Genomic DNA, 13,776 nt, shown 5'->3' on the forward strand with positions numbered 1-13,776 from the left:
TATGCCTACAAGTCACAAAGCAGAGTCCGACTGTCCCAGCCTTCAGCCTAGGCTTATGTGGATAGAGGGAAGTTACTGAGCAGCCTCTTGACCACCTGCTCATCCTGTGTCACTTCTCCCCTGTGCTGCTGAGCTTCCTTGGGGCCACTTGATTCCCTGAGCTTTGAGTCTCTTCTCTCTCCTCTCTACAGGAATGCTGATGGTCTGTATAGTGATTGGTGCTCGAAAGCTCGGGGTCAATCCAGACAACATCGCCACACCCATTGCAGCCAGCCTGGGAGACCTTATCACGTTGTCCATTCTGGCTTTCTTTAGTAGCTTCTTCTATAAATACAAAGGTAGGGGGGCCCCAAGGAGGAGGGGCCCACCAGCAAGGCTGAGTGGGAGTGTTTGTGCCTGCAACATTCAGATTGGGCATTGTTCCCTCAGGAAGGAACCTGGGGTCCGTCATGGAGTCAGAAATCCTCCTTTTACAGAGGCAAAGCCTGAGGTCATTGAACAAGTCAAGGTGTTCTCCAGCAAGTGCCTCAAGCTGTCCCAATCATGTTAGATGGGACACAACTACTCAAGTCAGCAGACACATAGGTTGTCATTTTCCCTCTTAGGATCAGGGTATGCGAGGAGGCCAGGGAGGGCCTGAGGCTGGTCTGGTCACTGCAGCACATCCTCACAGGTGACAGTGCCTCCTTGGGGAAGGCAGTTCATACAAGACTCATATAAACTGCCCAAGAAGTGACTCCCAAGAAGGAATGCCTCAGCCAAGGCAGCAGCAGTACCAGCATATGCTCTCCTATAGGCACGAGGCAGGGGAAGCCAGAGCTCCTCTGAAGCAGGCTGGCAACCTGTTCAGCAGCTGAGGGAGACGAGATGTTCACACATCTTTTGGCAACAGGCCCTCACTACACCAGAGGTATCCCCAGGTCTGCCCTGGAAACGGTTTGTGCATGCCCTGAGCTCTGAGGGCAGGCAGCATCACCCTTGCCCAGATGGCTCTCGCCTGCTGGGTTTGCACAGCTGACTGCTCCTCTCCAAACATCACTGTTTTACTTTCCAGCTGGTACAGTCTAGATAAGATGGCTACACACAACTGTTTGCATTTAGTGTCACTTCTGAGTGTGGTGAGGACCCCAGATGCCTGGGGGCAAGTAGCATAAATGAGTAGAGTAGACAGTGGTGAGGACATTGAGGAGCACTGGGTGGGGCATGTGGTGATCGTTGGTGGGAGGAAATGCCCCAGACAGAGGAGCAGCCACAGCGGAGCTCCAATTTATCATTGCCCTGTCGGAACATGGACCCAAGGATTTGAGATGTCACCCGTTCTTACATGTTGGCAACTGAAGCAGAGCAGCAAAACACTTCTGATTGGGAGTGCTCAGACACTGGGACTATTTCCGACTCAGCTCTGGGACCTGCTCCTCACCACCCCGGAAGCTGCCTGCCACCACCAATGTTTAACAGCTTGGGAGATTCTCAAAGTTCATATAAGTGGCAATGAAGATCTAATTTTATTTTAAAACTGAATTTAAAACAAGAAGATGTGTGTATGGGTTAGTTAATTGCATTTGATTTGCAAAATAAATATGAATCACAGGTGTCTTCAGACCCTTCCTGCCTGTCCCTTCTGTACCCCTACTGAAATAGTGTGTTTCAACACATGACTTATTAGATGTTGAATCATTGATGGATGGTTCGTCTTTCCAATTAGACTGTGAATTTATCTTTGGAGCACTGGGAGGAGGGGGTCACTGGGGCTGGCACATATCAGATAAATCTTTACTGACAAGGAGTGACACATCGACCATCACACCTGCCAGTGTAGTCAGGAAGATAAGCCACATGCAGGAGAAGTACTCACCATGGTGCTGGAAGACTGAGGTGGAACCCTTGCCACAGCTTCTGAGTAGTTCTAGAAAAATTGGGCTAGCCGCAATAATGTCCTGCAAATAGGCACTCCTGTAGGTTGCTGTCTCCCAGAGTGTTTGAGACTTGCTTAGAGCTCACTGGGCCTGCCTCCTGTCTTCTGGTAAGACAAAGAGGCTGACCACTTTCACCATGAAGCAGTTTGTCTCTAGCCAGCCTCAGGCACCTGGGTTCTGTCCTTCCTTGTAGCTGCCCGAGGAAGTGGGCCTCCCTGTGGCAGATGAAGGGACCACGATTGATTAGTACAGAGAAGGGCAAGAAGGGGTTGCTCCTACTAATGCTGCTGAGAGAAAGGGGACATGGAACACAGACCTACCCCTTTGCGTGTTGGGACGACTCAACAGAGGGGTGTGCACCACCCTGAACCTGCCCTCAGGAGGCAGGGCCAGAGATGAGAGGATAGTTCTAGAGAAAGCCAGTGTCTTGGTCTGTGTGCGTGTAGAAAGTGAAACACACACAGAGTACAAGACAGAAGGGAATGAGTGAGAATGGTGTCTGTGTGCATGCCCAAGTCAGCTGATTCAGACCTAGGTTCATCTTCACATGACACAGGGACATGAATAGCTGCAAAGCTGGCCATAGCGCCAGGCCCTATGAGACACGGATGCCAAGGAGGGAGCAGGATTGGCTTCACTAACCGACTGTGGCTATAGCCGTGACTTCACTGCTTGCTGGATCGTGTCCTGGGTGGGCCACTTTCTCACACTGCAGTCTCCTCTTGTCTATCTCTGTGGGGTTGTTGAGAACACGAAATGAATTCATGTACCAGAAGTGCTGGCCCATGGTCATGATCCCATAAATGATAGCATTAATAATAGTAAAGTTGGAAGGAGGTGGAGGAGGGTACTTAAGTCAGGAAAATAACAAAAATGCTGGAGAAATGAAGTTAAATGTGACAGGAATTGTCGACAGGGAGGAACTTTTCCAGTAGCTTAACAGGATGGAGAAAATTCTTTGGAAAGGATGGTAGTACAGTCTACCCTACACTGAGGTTAGGGTGTCTCCTCAGAACTCCAGAGCCCTTAGTTCCCAGCCCACCTCTCATTTCTGCAACCCAGGCCACAGCCCGCCAGGCCATGCTGTGTGCTCTGGCCCTGGCCACACAGCTGCATGTGTCCCCTTTCTCCTTCTCTTTCTCTTCCTAGACAGCCGGTATCTGACTCCGCTGGTCTGCACCAGCCTCATGGCCCTGACTCCGGTGTGGGTCCTCATTGCCAAGAAGAACCCACCCATCATGCAGATCCTAAAGTTCGGGTGGTTCCCAATCATCCTGGCAATGGTGATCAGCAGGTAAGCTTGGGTGAGAGCCTCTGTCCCCTTTCTCCCTCCCTCTGCCATCCCCTGGCTCTGTGGTCAGGAGAGTGACCTGAGAGCCAAGGAGTCCCCTGGAAGAGGATGATGCTCACCGCCCTGTGGTCACAGAGTGAACTCAACTGTGGGCTCCTTCGCTAACTCCTGGTGTTGGTTGAGTAATACCTCTTTACTCTTCTCTCTCTCCCACCAAGAACCCTAGACTTGTTTGTTCTGAGAGACAGTCCTGTTTACAATTGCCAGAGCACCAGAGAGCCAGGAAGAGCTGAACCTGGAAACGTCAGATGAGCGCACTAGTGCCATGGCCCTCTGCCCCATTTTGGCACTGTGGGATACCAGGTCTCCTGTTCCCCTGCTGCCACAACTCTCACTGGCCTGAACCCCTGCTTAGGTTGCAGGGAGTCCCTCACCTGGCCTCAAGGTGATGGCTCAATGAACACCATTTCCACAGGATGACTGTTGGTGGGACCTAGTGGGGCTGAGGGTTTAGTCCCCCTGGATCCTTCGGTCTTCCAGCTGAGCCCAGGTCTTCCATCTTCCAGCCTCATTCTCGAGGGCCCTTTCTGCTAGCAGACCCAGATAGAGCCACCTCACTCCTTTCTGATGTGCTTTTCTAACTTTGACTCAGGGAAGAGAAGGTATGGTCTAGGTATCTTTGCTTCCGGGCTCCTTACACAAACTGATCTCACTTCTCTGGAGCTCTGGGGACAGGGTAGCCTTTGCCAAACTACAGGGGCTGGTGGGAGTGAGGTCTTGCTGCAGCATCTTCCAGGAACAAAGGGCAGGAGATAATACTCATGCAGGCTCATTTTCTGCTAAGGATCAGCTCAGTTGCAATTCAGGGGCTGTCAAGTCACAGATTCCAGCCAGCTAAGTGACCTTGGAAAAAGAAGTTTGTTGTTTGTTTTTCGTGGGCTGGCATTATGTGAAGGGCCTTCTAGAACAGCTAAGACTCAGACTAGAGATGAAAGTGCATGTGTAGGGTGCAGAGGGCACTGGGGAGTCCAGCCTGGCTATAACAGATATGTAGGGGTAAGGAAAGTGTTTGCTAAGCTGGGAAGACAGACTGATAAGGCAATTTATACAAAGAAGGTTTGTAAGGCCACTTACAGTTGTAAACTCTAGTCATTTGACTGCGGTCTGCTCTCTCCCCAGTTTCGGAGGGCTCATCTTGAACAAAACCATTTCCAAAGAGCAGTACAAAGGCATGGCCATATTTACTCCCATCATATGTGGTAGGTATTGGCAACCCCCATCACTGGGGGAGTCCCTGGGCTGGGTTGGCCCCCAGGGCCCAGGTGGTGGGACCTGAGCAGCAATGATGGCAGAGGTCCAACCCCAGACCCTCAGAGGCAGAGTCATGAAGCTAAGCAGGTAGAGGCTACTGAGCCTGGTTTTTCTCAGAGAGAAGGAGACCTCCAGGGGAGCCCTGCCCATTGCTTACCAGATCACACCCTGCTCTTTATAAATGCCACCTGAACTTTCCCACAGAGCTAAATCCCATGCCTTGAAGGCACACAGAATTTAACCCAGGATTCTCTGGCACCGCAGAATGAATGTAGCCATCAGAACTGGGTGTTGGCCTCTCATGGTTTTTTTTTTTAACTTAGATTTTAACATTGATGACATTTAAAACTCAGACATTTACACATAAAAATCTGGATTTCTGTCTTCTGCAAAGCAAGGTTATGACAATACTGGGTTTACATTGGGGGTAGGGCAGGAATCAGCTGCTGCTGAGAGAGGACCTGTGCTGTCCAGTTTGCCCCAATCCCTTCCATCCCTGTTATATTCCACCCAACCCTTCATTGATTCACCTTCCAGGCTTAGACCCTTTGGACATTAGTGGCGAGGGCCCATCTTTTAACCAAAGCTTGGTTTGTGTCTGGTTTCTGATAGGGCTCTATAAGTGGGCCTACTGGTCAGGAAAAGAGCCAAAGATGATAACTTATTGCATAGTTTCCTTGGTCCCCAGACACTGGCCTTCTGGGACTTCAGAAACAAGCTTCAGAGGCCCTCCTTGGGCTACCCCTCCCCACTTCTGTGGGAAGCTAGGCCTGTGTTCCTTGCATGTCAGTAGGCTACCTCAGTACATCTGCTCCTTGACAGAGCCCCACAGGGCGTGTTCCCAGCACAAGGGCTGGCCTTTATGAGTGAGGCCAGCAACAGCTAAGTCAGGCCCAGACAGCCATAAACTTAGAAAGGTATCCTTGGATGGCACCAAGTCAGATACTATAGGGGCCAAGTGAGCAGTTTGAATGAGTTAAGCAGGTAAGTCAATAGCTAGGCAGTGACGTGTGATGGGGAACAGGGCACGTGTTCCTGGTGTGACAGGAGTAGTGCCTGTTCTGCTCCACCCACTTGCTGCTGGTAGAAACTGAGGTCCAGAGATACCTCAGCTGACTTGTTAGGAGAAGCTGGAATCTGGATTAAAGGCCTAATTTGTAAATGCTGCCAATTGAATTTGTTTTATTTTTTAAATCATGTGTGGCCCAGCAAAATAGATCTGTAGCCCTCCCCTGCCCACAGACCACTTTTTGTATCCTGTGGAGCACTGAGGCCATTGGTCTCTGCCCTGGAGGTCACTGGGGCATATCTGGTCCATTGTTCTCTGTGTGACTGAGGAAATAGAATGGGGGCAACCCAACCCATCCTCTAAAGGAGACAGTCATCATGGGTGGGCCCTGGTCTCTGCCAGCCCCAGAGTCTGCCCCTGCAGAAGGAGCTTAGGGTTGCCGTTGCTAGCTGGGCCCGCTGACCCTGGCAGAGCTGTACACCATCAGCTCCCTGTGGAAGCTGGGAGCCTCTGCATTAAGCCCCAGCTCTGTTGCCACATGAGCGTCTCTCTTCTCCCTTGCTGCTCTTACCCACTGTGCTCTTCCCTTTCCTCACCTTGAGGTGAATAAACTCCGTTTCGCTGTCTCAGGTATTCTAGTCTGTAGTCTGGTCCCTGTCACTTCCTATGACTTTAAGTGGTTTATCAAGATATCCTCCCATCGGCCTCTCCATCTACTGTCCTCCCTCCCTCACCCTCACTCCTTTCCTGAGTTGCCTCCCTCCCTCCCTTTGACTCTCCCTCTACCCAACAAATATGTATCAGAACCTACTTTGCCGTCACACTTCCTTCATCTTAAGAGCTGTCAAGGTGATACAGTTTCTACCTTGATACCTCACTCATGAGGTTCAGGCCACCATTGCTTGGTACCAAATAAGATCTGTGGTCAAGGGGGAGGAAAGGAAAAGAGGTCAAGTGCTGAATCAGTCAAGGAAGGCTTCCTGGGGGAAGTGAACTTAAAACAAGGGTTAGAACTCAAGATACTGTTATAAAGAGCGGGAAACCAGATGCTTTTTTTTCTTGCAGGTGTTGGTGGCAATCTCGTGGCCATTCAGACAAGCCGGATCTCCACTTACCTACACATGTGGAGCACGCCTGGGGTCCTACCCCTCTGGATGAAAACATTCTGGCCAAACCCATGCTCCACTTTCTGCACCTCAGGTGGGTCTGATGTCTTCCAGAAGCCATGTGACTATTTCTTTAAACAAGTAAATTAACATCATTGGAATATGGTGCTTGTAGCTATTGTCTAAGACCAGTGCTGACTTCAGCACAGATCATCTTCAAGGGCACAGCTCCTTCTCCCAGAGACCTGACTCCCCAACCCTGCCTTTGATTCATTCATTCACGCAAATATTTATTGAATGTCTGCTAGGTACTAGGTATCAGTTTACAGTGGTGAGAGAAAAAGCTGTTTCTTACCCTTGTGGGTATAAGTGAAAGAACAAACACACCAAAAAATGAACACATGATTACAAATTGTTATGTGTTCTAAAAGGCAAAAAGCACAGGGTATGATGAAAAAGAATTAAAGGAGATACTCAGATTTGGGGTTAGAAAGTTCTCTGAGGATGAGCATGGGTAGGTTGGGGAGGAGGCATGCTGGAGCAGGAAGAGCATTTGAGGCAGAGGGAACAGCCTGAGCGAAGGGCCAGAGACAGGAAGGAGCTTGATAAGTTTGAAGAACTGAAAGGCCAGTGAGACCTGAGCATAATGAGCAAGGGAGAAGATGAAGGAAGCGGAGGCCAGAAAGGTAGGAAAGAGTTGATCATATAGGGCCTCAAAGCTTGAGAAAGGAGACTGGATTTTCTATTCTGAGAACCACTGGAGGTGTTTTATCTTTTTGTTACTTTTAAAAATTGGGTCGTCCTCCCATTTATTTTCTTTTATCGTTTCCTTTCTGTTTCAGGAATTACGTTTAGCCATTCTTTTGGGATAGGTCTGCTGGCATATTCCTGAAGGATACTTTCACTGGGTAAAAGTTTGATAGTTCTTTTCAACACTTGAAAAATATGCCGCTTCCTTCTGACCTTTATGTTTTCTGATGGGAAATTGCCATCATTGGAATGGTTTTTGCTGTGTACATCAGGTGTCATTAAGTCTTGTTTATTTCAAGACTTTTTTCTTTGTAGACTTAGGATTATGATGTGCATTGGTATGGATTTCTTCAGGTTCACCTGCTTGGAGTGCACTCAACTCCCTGAATACACAGATTTATCTTTTGCCAAATTTGGGATATTTTAAGCCATTATTTCTTCAAATTCTGTTTTCAGCCCCACTTTCTTCCTCTTTTCCTTCTGGTGTTCTGATGATGTGAATGTTAGGTCTTTTGTTATAGACCCACAATTCCCTGAGGCTCTCTTATTTTTCCCCCCAGTATGTTACTCTTCATTATTTAGATTGGCTCGTTTCTATAGTTTTTCCTTCAAGTTCACTGATTCTTTCCTCTGTCCTTTCCATTCTGCTATTAATCCCATTCAGTGAGTTGTTTGGACTTTTTTGGCTATTGTATTTTTTCAGTTCTAAAATTTCTATATGGCTCTTTTTTGTTATCTTCTACTTTTCTGAGACTTTCTCTTTCTTTACTGAATTATTCTATTTTTATCATTTGTTTCAAGTGTGCTTGTAATTGCTGGTTGAAACATTTAAAAAGTGGATTTATTAAAATTTCTTTCACATAATTCTACCATCTGTGTCATTTCAGTGTTAGTATCTGTTGGTTGTCTTTTCTCACTGAGATTTTTCCTGCTATAATGAGTGATTTTAGATTGAATCCTGGACATTTAGAGTATTATGAGACTCTGGATCTTATTTAAGTCTTCTATTTTAGCTGGCCTCCTCTGACACTGCACCGCTGTGGGAAAAGGGAATGCACTGCTTCCTTACTGCCAGGTGGTGGTGGAAGTCCAGATTCCCCCTCCTTCTCCACTGACACCCTCCTGGAAAAGGAGCACCTCGTTACTGGTGTGAAGGGTAGAAGTCCATGTCCTTCTGACACCATCCTTGCTGGAAGGGAAAGGCGTCCCTTGTTATTACTCCCCACATGGCCTGCACTGATATGGTGGTTGGGGTTGGGAAGGTCCTTATTACCACTAGTCACGGTACAATTTATTTTCCACACAGCCAGAAGGAATGAATACCACATTCCACCTGGATGAGGGCAGAAGTCCAGACTCCCTACCTGACCTTTGCTGATGGAGGTGGGGCTGCTGTTTTTCCTGTGGTGTTTGGCTGGAGTAGAGCAGTTATTATCTAAAAGTTTTCTAGTTTGCCAGGCTGCCCTTTTGTGGATCTTTGGCTAGAGAAAGCAGGTTTTCGTTGAATCTGTTTTTTGGTCAGTACCCATTGGCATTTCTGGGTTACTGACTTCTCCAGCACCCAGGCTAGGATATATGAGGCAAAAAAAAAAAAAAACAACAACAACTTGGGCAACTCATTGCCATGTTGTTCCCTGGGCTCTGAGGTCCCTAGCCAGCTTGCCTTTTTTCTCCACCTTTCAGAATCTTCTTATGTTTGTCAAAACAGAAATAGACTCAGAGATATAGAGGAAAAAACTGATGGTTGCTAGATGGGAGAGGCGTGGGGGTGGGGGAGAAGGTGAAGGGATTAGAAAATACAAATTAATAGTCACAATATAGTCACGGGGATGTGAAATACAGTATGGGGAATATAATCAATAATGTTGTAAAGATTATGTAGGGTGCCAGATGGGTACTGGACTTATCAGGGGGATCACTTCATGAACTGTGTAGATGTCTGAACACTGCACTGTACACCTGAGACTGAAGTAGAATAGTATTAAATGCCAGCTATAATTAAATATATAGTCACGGGATGTAAAGTACAACATAGGGGATATAGTCAATGGTATTATAACAGCTGTATACAATGTCAGAGAGGTAGTAGATTGAGGGGTTATCACTTTGTGGGGGGTGTAAATGTCTATTATATTGCTTTGTATATCTGAAACTAAAAAAAGGAAAAAGAAAAGAGGCAACCATGCTACAAGAATGAACAACATATAATAAAGGAATTTAGATGGATAAATAAAAAATAGCAAACAACAACAAAAGAATCTTCTTATGTTTATTTTATATATAATACCCAAGGTTTTTAGTTTTATTTAGTGAGAGGAATAAGTAGTGTGTCTACCCCATCTTGTCCAGAAGTGGAAGTCCCCATACATTTTCTGACTTGTCATTTGTATATAGAAAATGTATTTCTTTCTATATTATTTATGTACCTGTCTTAGTTCAGGCTGCTATAACAAAAACAGACTAGGTGATTTATAAACAACAGAAATTTATTTTTTATAGTTCTGGCAGCGGGAAAGTCAAGATCAAGGCTCTAGCAAATCCGGTGTCTGGTGAGGGCTCTCTTTCAGGTTCATAGACAACTGTCTTCTCACTGTGTCTTCATGTGGTAGAAGGGGTGAGGAAGCTCTCTGAAGTCTCTTCCATAAGAGCACAAACCCCATTCATGAGGATTCTACCCTTGTGACCTAATCATCTCACAAAAGCCCCATCTCCAAATACCATCACATTGGGGGTTAGGTTACAACATACAGATTTTGGGGAGGAACAAACAGCCTATAGCAGCAATAAAATTCATATTTTACTGAATTCTTTATGTAGTTTTTCTGTAGATTTTCTTGAGTTTTATGCCAGCTACCAACAATAATTATTTTGCTTCCTCCTTTTTAAGTTGGTTTTTTGTTTGTTTGTTTTTTAAAGAATCTCTTTATACCTTGTCTAATTTTTGATCATGAATAGATATGGGTGCTCTTATGTATTCTCACCCTCTTTCTACATATTATTTTATAGTAGACTTTTCATCTTCTAAGCTACACATGACTTTTTTCCCTTTTCCATATTAAGTTGAAGAAATACATTATATTAACTCAGAGGCAAATGGAGACTTACTTTTCATTGAAACTCTTTGTGTTTGAGAAGTACATCACATTCATATGTTACAGTTTTAAAGCATGGGGCAGGGTAAATCATGTTTCTTGCAGAGTCTCAAATTCGTAGAGTGTTGGATCCTAAAGAGAGTGTGGGGATCACTTGTACCTGCTGACAGGGTCCCAGAGGCTTGGCAGGAGGAAGGGGCTACCTGAGGTCCCATGAGTGTACCACCCTCCCTGGTTCTTAACTCTTCATGCAAAGCCTTTGTTTTTTTGACACTCCCAAGCTCTTTTCTACCTTAAATCCCTTGCACATTCACTTTCCTCTGGCCAAAATACTTTCCCCCAGATTCAGATCTCAGCCTAAATGTCATCTCCTTGAGAGGGTTTCCAATCCCCAGTAGCTCATTCCACTAATAGACACTTCATCCTCTACCACATTATCTGGTTTATTTTCTTCCTAGTACTTGTTACAGTTTGAAATGACCTTTCTTATTTGTTTGTTGTTGCTACTCGATTCCAGGTTTTCTTTCTTCCCTAAAATGTCAGCTCCATGCAGTAAGGGACAGGACTACATTCCCATTTGCTGGAACATGCCTGCCACATAGTAGGTGCTCAGTAAACTGACCAGGGCTATGTGGACTACCCCCTGGCACCTTCAAGAAGTAGCTGAATGAATGTCGATACCTCACTGGAGACTGGCACATGCAAAGGTGGGCTTTGCTTCCAGTCAGGTCACACAACCCTCCTTGGTTCTGTTTCTTCCAGAAATCAATTCCACGTCAGCCCGAGTTCTGCTCTTTCTAGTGATTCCGGGCCATCTGATTTTCTTGTACGTCATCTACCTGGTGGAAGGCCATTTGGTCCCAAACAGCAAAACCTTTGTGGTATTCTATCTGCTAGCTGGCCTGATCCAGGTAAGGACAACTGTGGCAGCTGCAAAGCAGCATTCAGGGGTTAGGCAGCCAGCAAGCTTTGTTCCTTATCCTGGTAGAGATGCTGAGGAGGTGGGGTTGGAGGTTCCTGGACACTCAGGGCACAATCCCCATCTTCCATGAGTCAAGTCAATTCATTCAAACTCAAGGGCATGATCTAGACACAAAAGCCACTCCATACTCCATACTGGATTCTCCATACTGCACACTTCACACAGCGCACTCCACACAGCACTCTCATTATTCTACCCACCACAAGGCACAATCCATACTACATGCAGCTCACTCCACACTCCTCACCAGCGAATCAGAGGAGCTGTCCTGAGGGTTCAGCGTGTCGCCATGAAGCAAGCTGATGAACATATCCAGCTGATGAACTGGCCCATGTTTATCAGTCATCCATCACAGACGGGGTGGGCAGGGACCAGGATCCTGCTGAGCTGTTGCTAAAAGGCACGTGTGGACTTTACTCAGAGCTGGATGGTGATAGGACATGAAAGAGATTAAGCTGGTGCCTGCCTTGGAGTAGTACTCAGCAGACTGTCTGCCAAGACTATAGCTGGCTGATGTCCTGATGGGCCTGAGGCCTTTGCATGGATAACTGGGCACTGGAGGGCAATTCTAAGGGATTAGCGTTTTCAGATCTTGAATTATGGCATTCACAATCTCAGCATGTCCCTGACCCTGAAGAATAGGCTGGGGCAGTCTGAGACCTGTCCTGAGTAACAGCAGGAAAGGGGCTGGGGACAACCCCCAATAAGGGATCAAGGATCCCTGAGACCTGGCCAGGGCTGTGTGGCCTACCCCCTGGCACTTTCAGGAAAGGCCAACCATCTAAAGCTGCCCATGAGAGGGCCTCCAGCAAACCCAAATTGAAATCCCAGCAAGATTTGTGTCTAAGGTTCCAAGGATGCTGAGGGATCTGGTACAGCAGAGAAGGTAAAGGCTGGTGAGCAGCAGCAGGTCTGTCTGGCACTTCAGGATGCCAGGAGCAAGGCCCAACCACAGGGAGGGAAGCTAGGCAAGTGTGGATGAGGGTGGACTCACAAGCTCATAGCTGGGTGTCAGACCCCAAGAGAAGCTTGAGGAAGGGGACTACCAGGGGTTGACTTGTCCACCTGGTGTCTGCCCTTAAAATCTGCTAGAGTTTCTTGATGACACTTGGCTTTCTGATTTGGTCACCATCTTTTGTGTCTGCTTGCTCTTATGACAGGTGACAATCCTGCTGTACTTGGCAGAAGTGATGGTTCGGCTAACGTGGCACCAGGCCCTGGATCCTGACAACCACTGTATCCCCTACCTCACAGGGCTAGGGGACCTGCTAGGAACTGGCCTCTTGGCACTTTGCTTTCTTATCAGCTGGTTATTGAGTGAAGCAGAGCTGGATGGCATTTTAGAACCAGCGTCTGGACCTCCCTAATGAGCTCACGCAGTCCCAGTTAATCAGTAGAATGTTCCCTCACACCAACAGGGTATAGAACGCAGTTCCTCCCTGGCTGGGTCCTTAGGTGGCCCTTTGTCAATCTACTAAGAAGACTCACACACACCTTGACCGCAGAGTTTGTACCTGAGTCCATGATGAAGCCTGAAATCAGGAGCATTGTGAGTGTGTGAATGTGACTGCATGTTCCCAAGTGCTGGGTGAGTGTGTGAATGAGTGTGCACGTGTGTGTGGAGAGCAGCGTTCTCTGTCCTGAAGATGCTGGAGAAGAGGCCTGTCCAGTACACCTTGGAGGATGTATTGGCCCTGTTTCATGCCAGTGCAGCCCAGACTGGGGTGAAGCAGGAAGGAGACCTGTTGTGTGCCCAAGCTTCAGGACTCTTTGAGCCCTGGCTTAACTGCTATCTTTATTAGGTTCGGCTCCGTAGGCCACTCTGCTGGTGTGCCCTGCAAATGTGTGCAGCCCCTTCCTAGGATGGGGCCTTACACACCCCCTCATCTGCTCCCAGCATTTACTCTTGTCAGTGCTTTCCCCCTCTTTTTTTTTTTTTAGCAAAAACCTCTGTTTAGATTTTAATGAACTGAGAAGTGAAAAATAAAGCATAGTTTATATTGTATTTGGCATTTTGTGTTTGTAAAGATATTAATGCAACCATGAGACTTGGGGTGCATAAGTAACAAAAACCTCTGGCATTTCTCTAGTGTAATGTTTGTCATACTATACTCTCCAGCCTAGGAGCATCAACATCATGAAGAACCTTATTAGAAATCCAAATTATTAATCCTCCCTTCCCCCAGGCCTGGCAAAATAGAATGTCTCGGGGTCACAATCCAGCAATGTGGGTTTAACAAGCCCTCCAGGTAGTCCTGATGCACTCTTTCATTTGAGAACCACTGTTCCAGAACTCCATCTTTTAAAAAATATACATGT

General features: G+C 46.9%; 1 protein-coding gene across 16 annotated transcripts in view; it reads left to right on the forward strand.

Annotated features, from left to right (window-relative positions):
- SLC41A3 (solute carrier family 41 member 3) overlaps positions 1–13,462 on the forward strand; it is a 71,702-nt gene extending 58,240 nt beyond the window's left edge. For 12 of the 16 annotated variants that reach the window (XM_074340435.2, XM_074340431.2, XM_074340436.2 and 9 more), the window contains 6 exons: positions 192–338; positions 3,066–3,210; positions 4,387–4,466; positions 6,593–6,727; positions 11,238–11,386; positions 12,618–13,462. In XM_074340435.2, coding sequence (XP_074196536.2) covers positions 192–338; positions 3,066–3,210; positions 4,387–4,466; positions 6,593–6,727; positions 11,238–11,386; positions 12,618–12,824 — 863 coding nt within the window. In that variant the 3' untranslated portion in view covers positions 12,825–13,462. The other 4 variants (XM_074340437.2, XM_074340445.2, XM_074340446.2 and 1 more) reach the window with 3 other exon arrangements.
- Positions 13,463–13,776: the final 314 nt, after the last annotated feature.

The sequence above is a fragment of the Rhinolophus sinicus genome, chromosome 4, assembly GCF_057876585.1.
Source record: "Rhinolophus sinicus isolate RSI-liver-muscle chromosome 4, RSI-T2T, whole genome shotgun sequence".
In the NCBI taxonomy this organism is placed as follows: domain Eukaryota; kingdom Metazoa; phylum Chordata; class Mammalia; order Chiroptera; family Rhinolophidae; genus Rhinolophus; species Rhinolophus sinicus.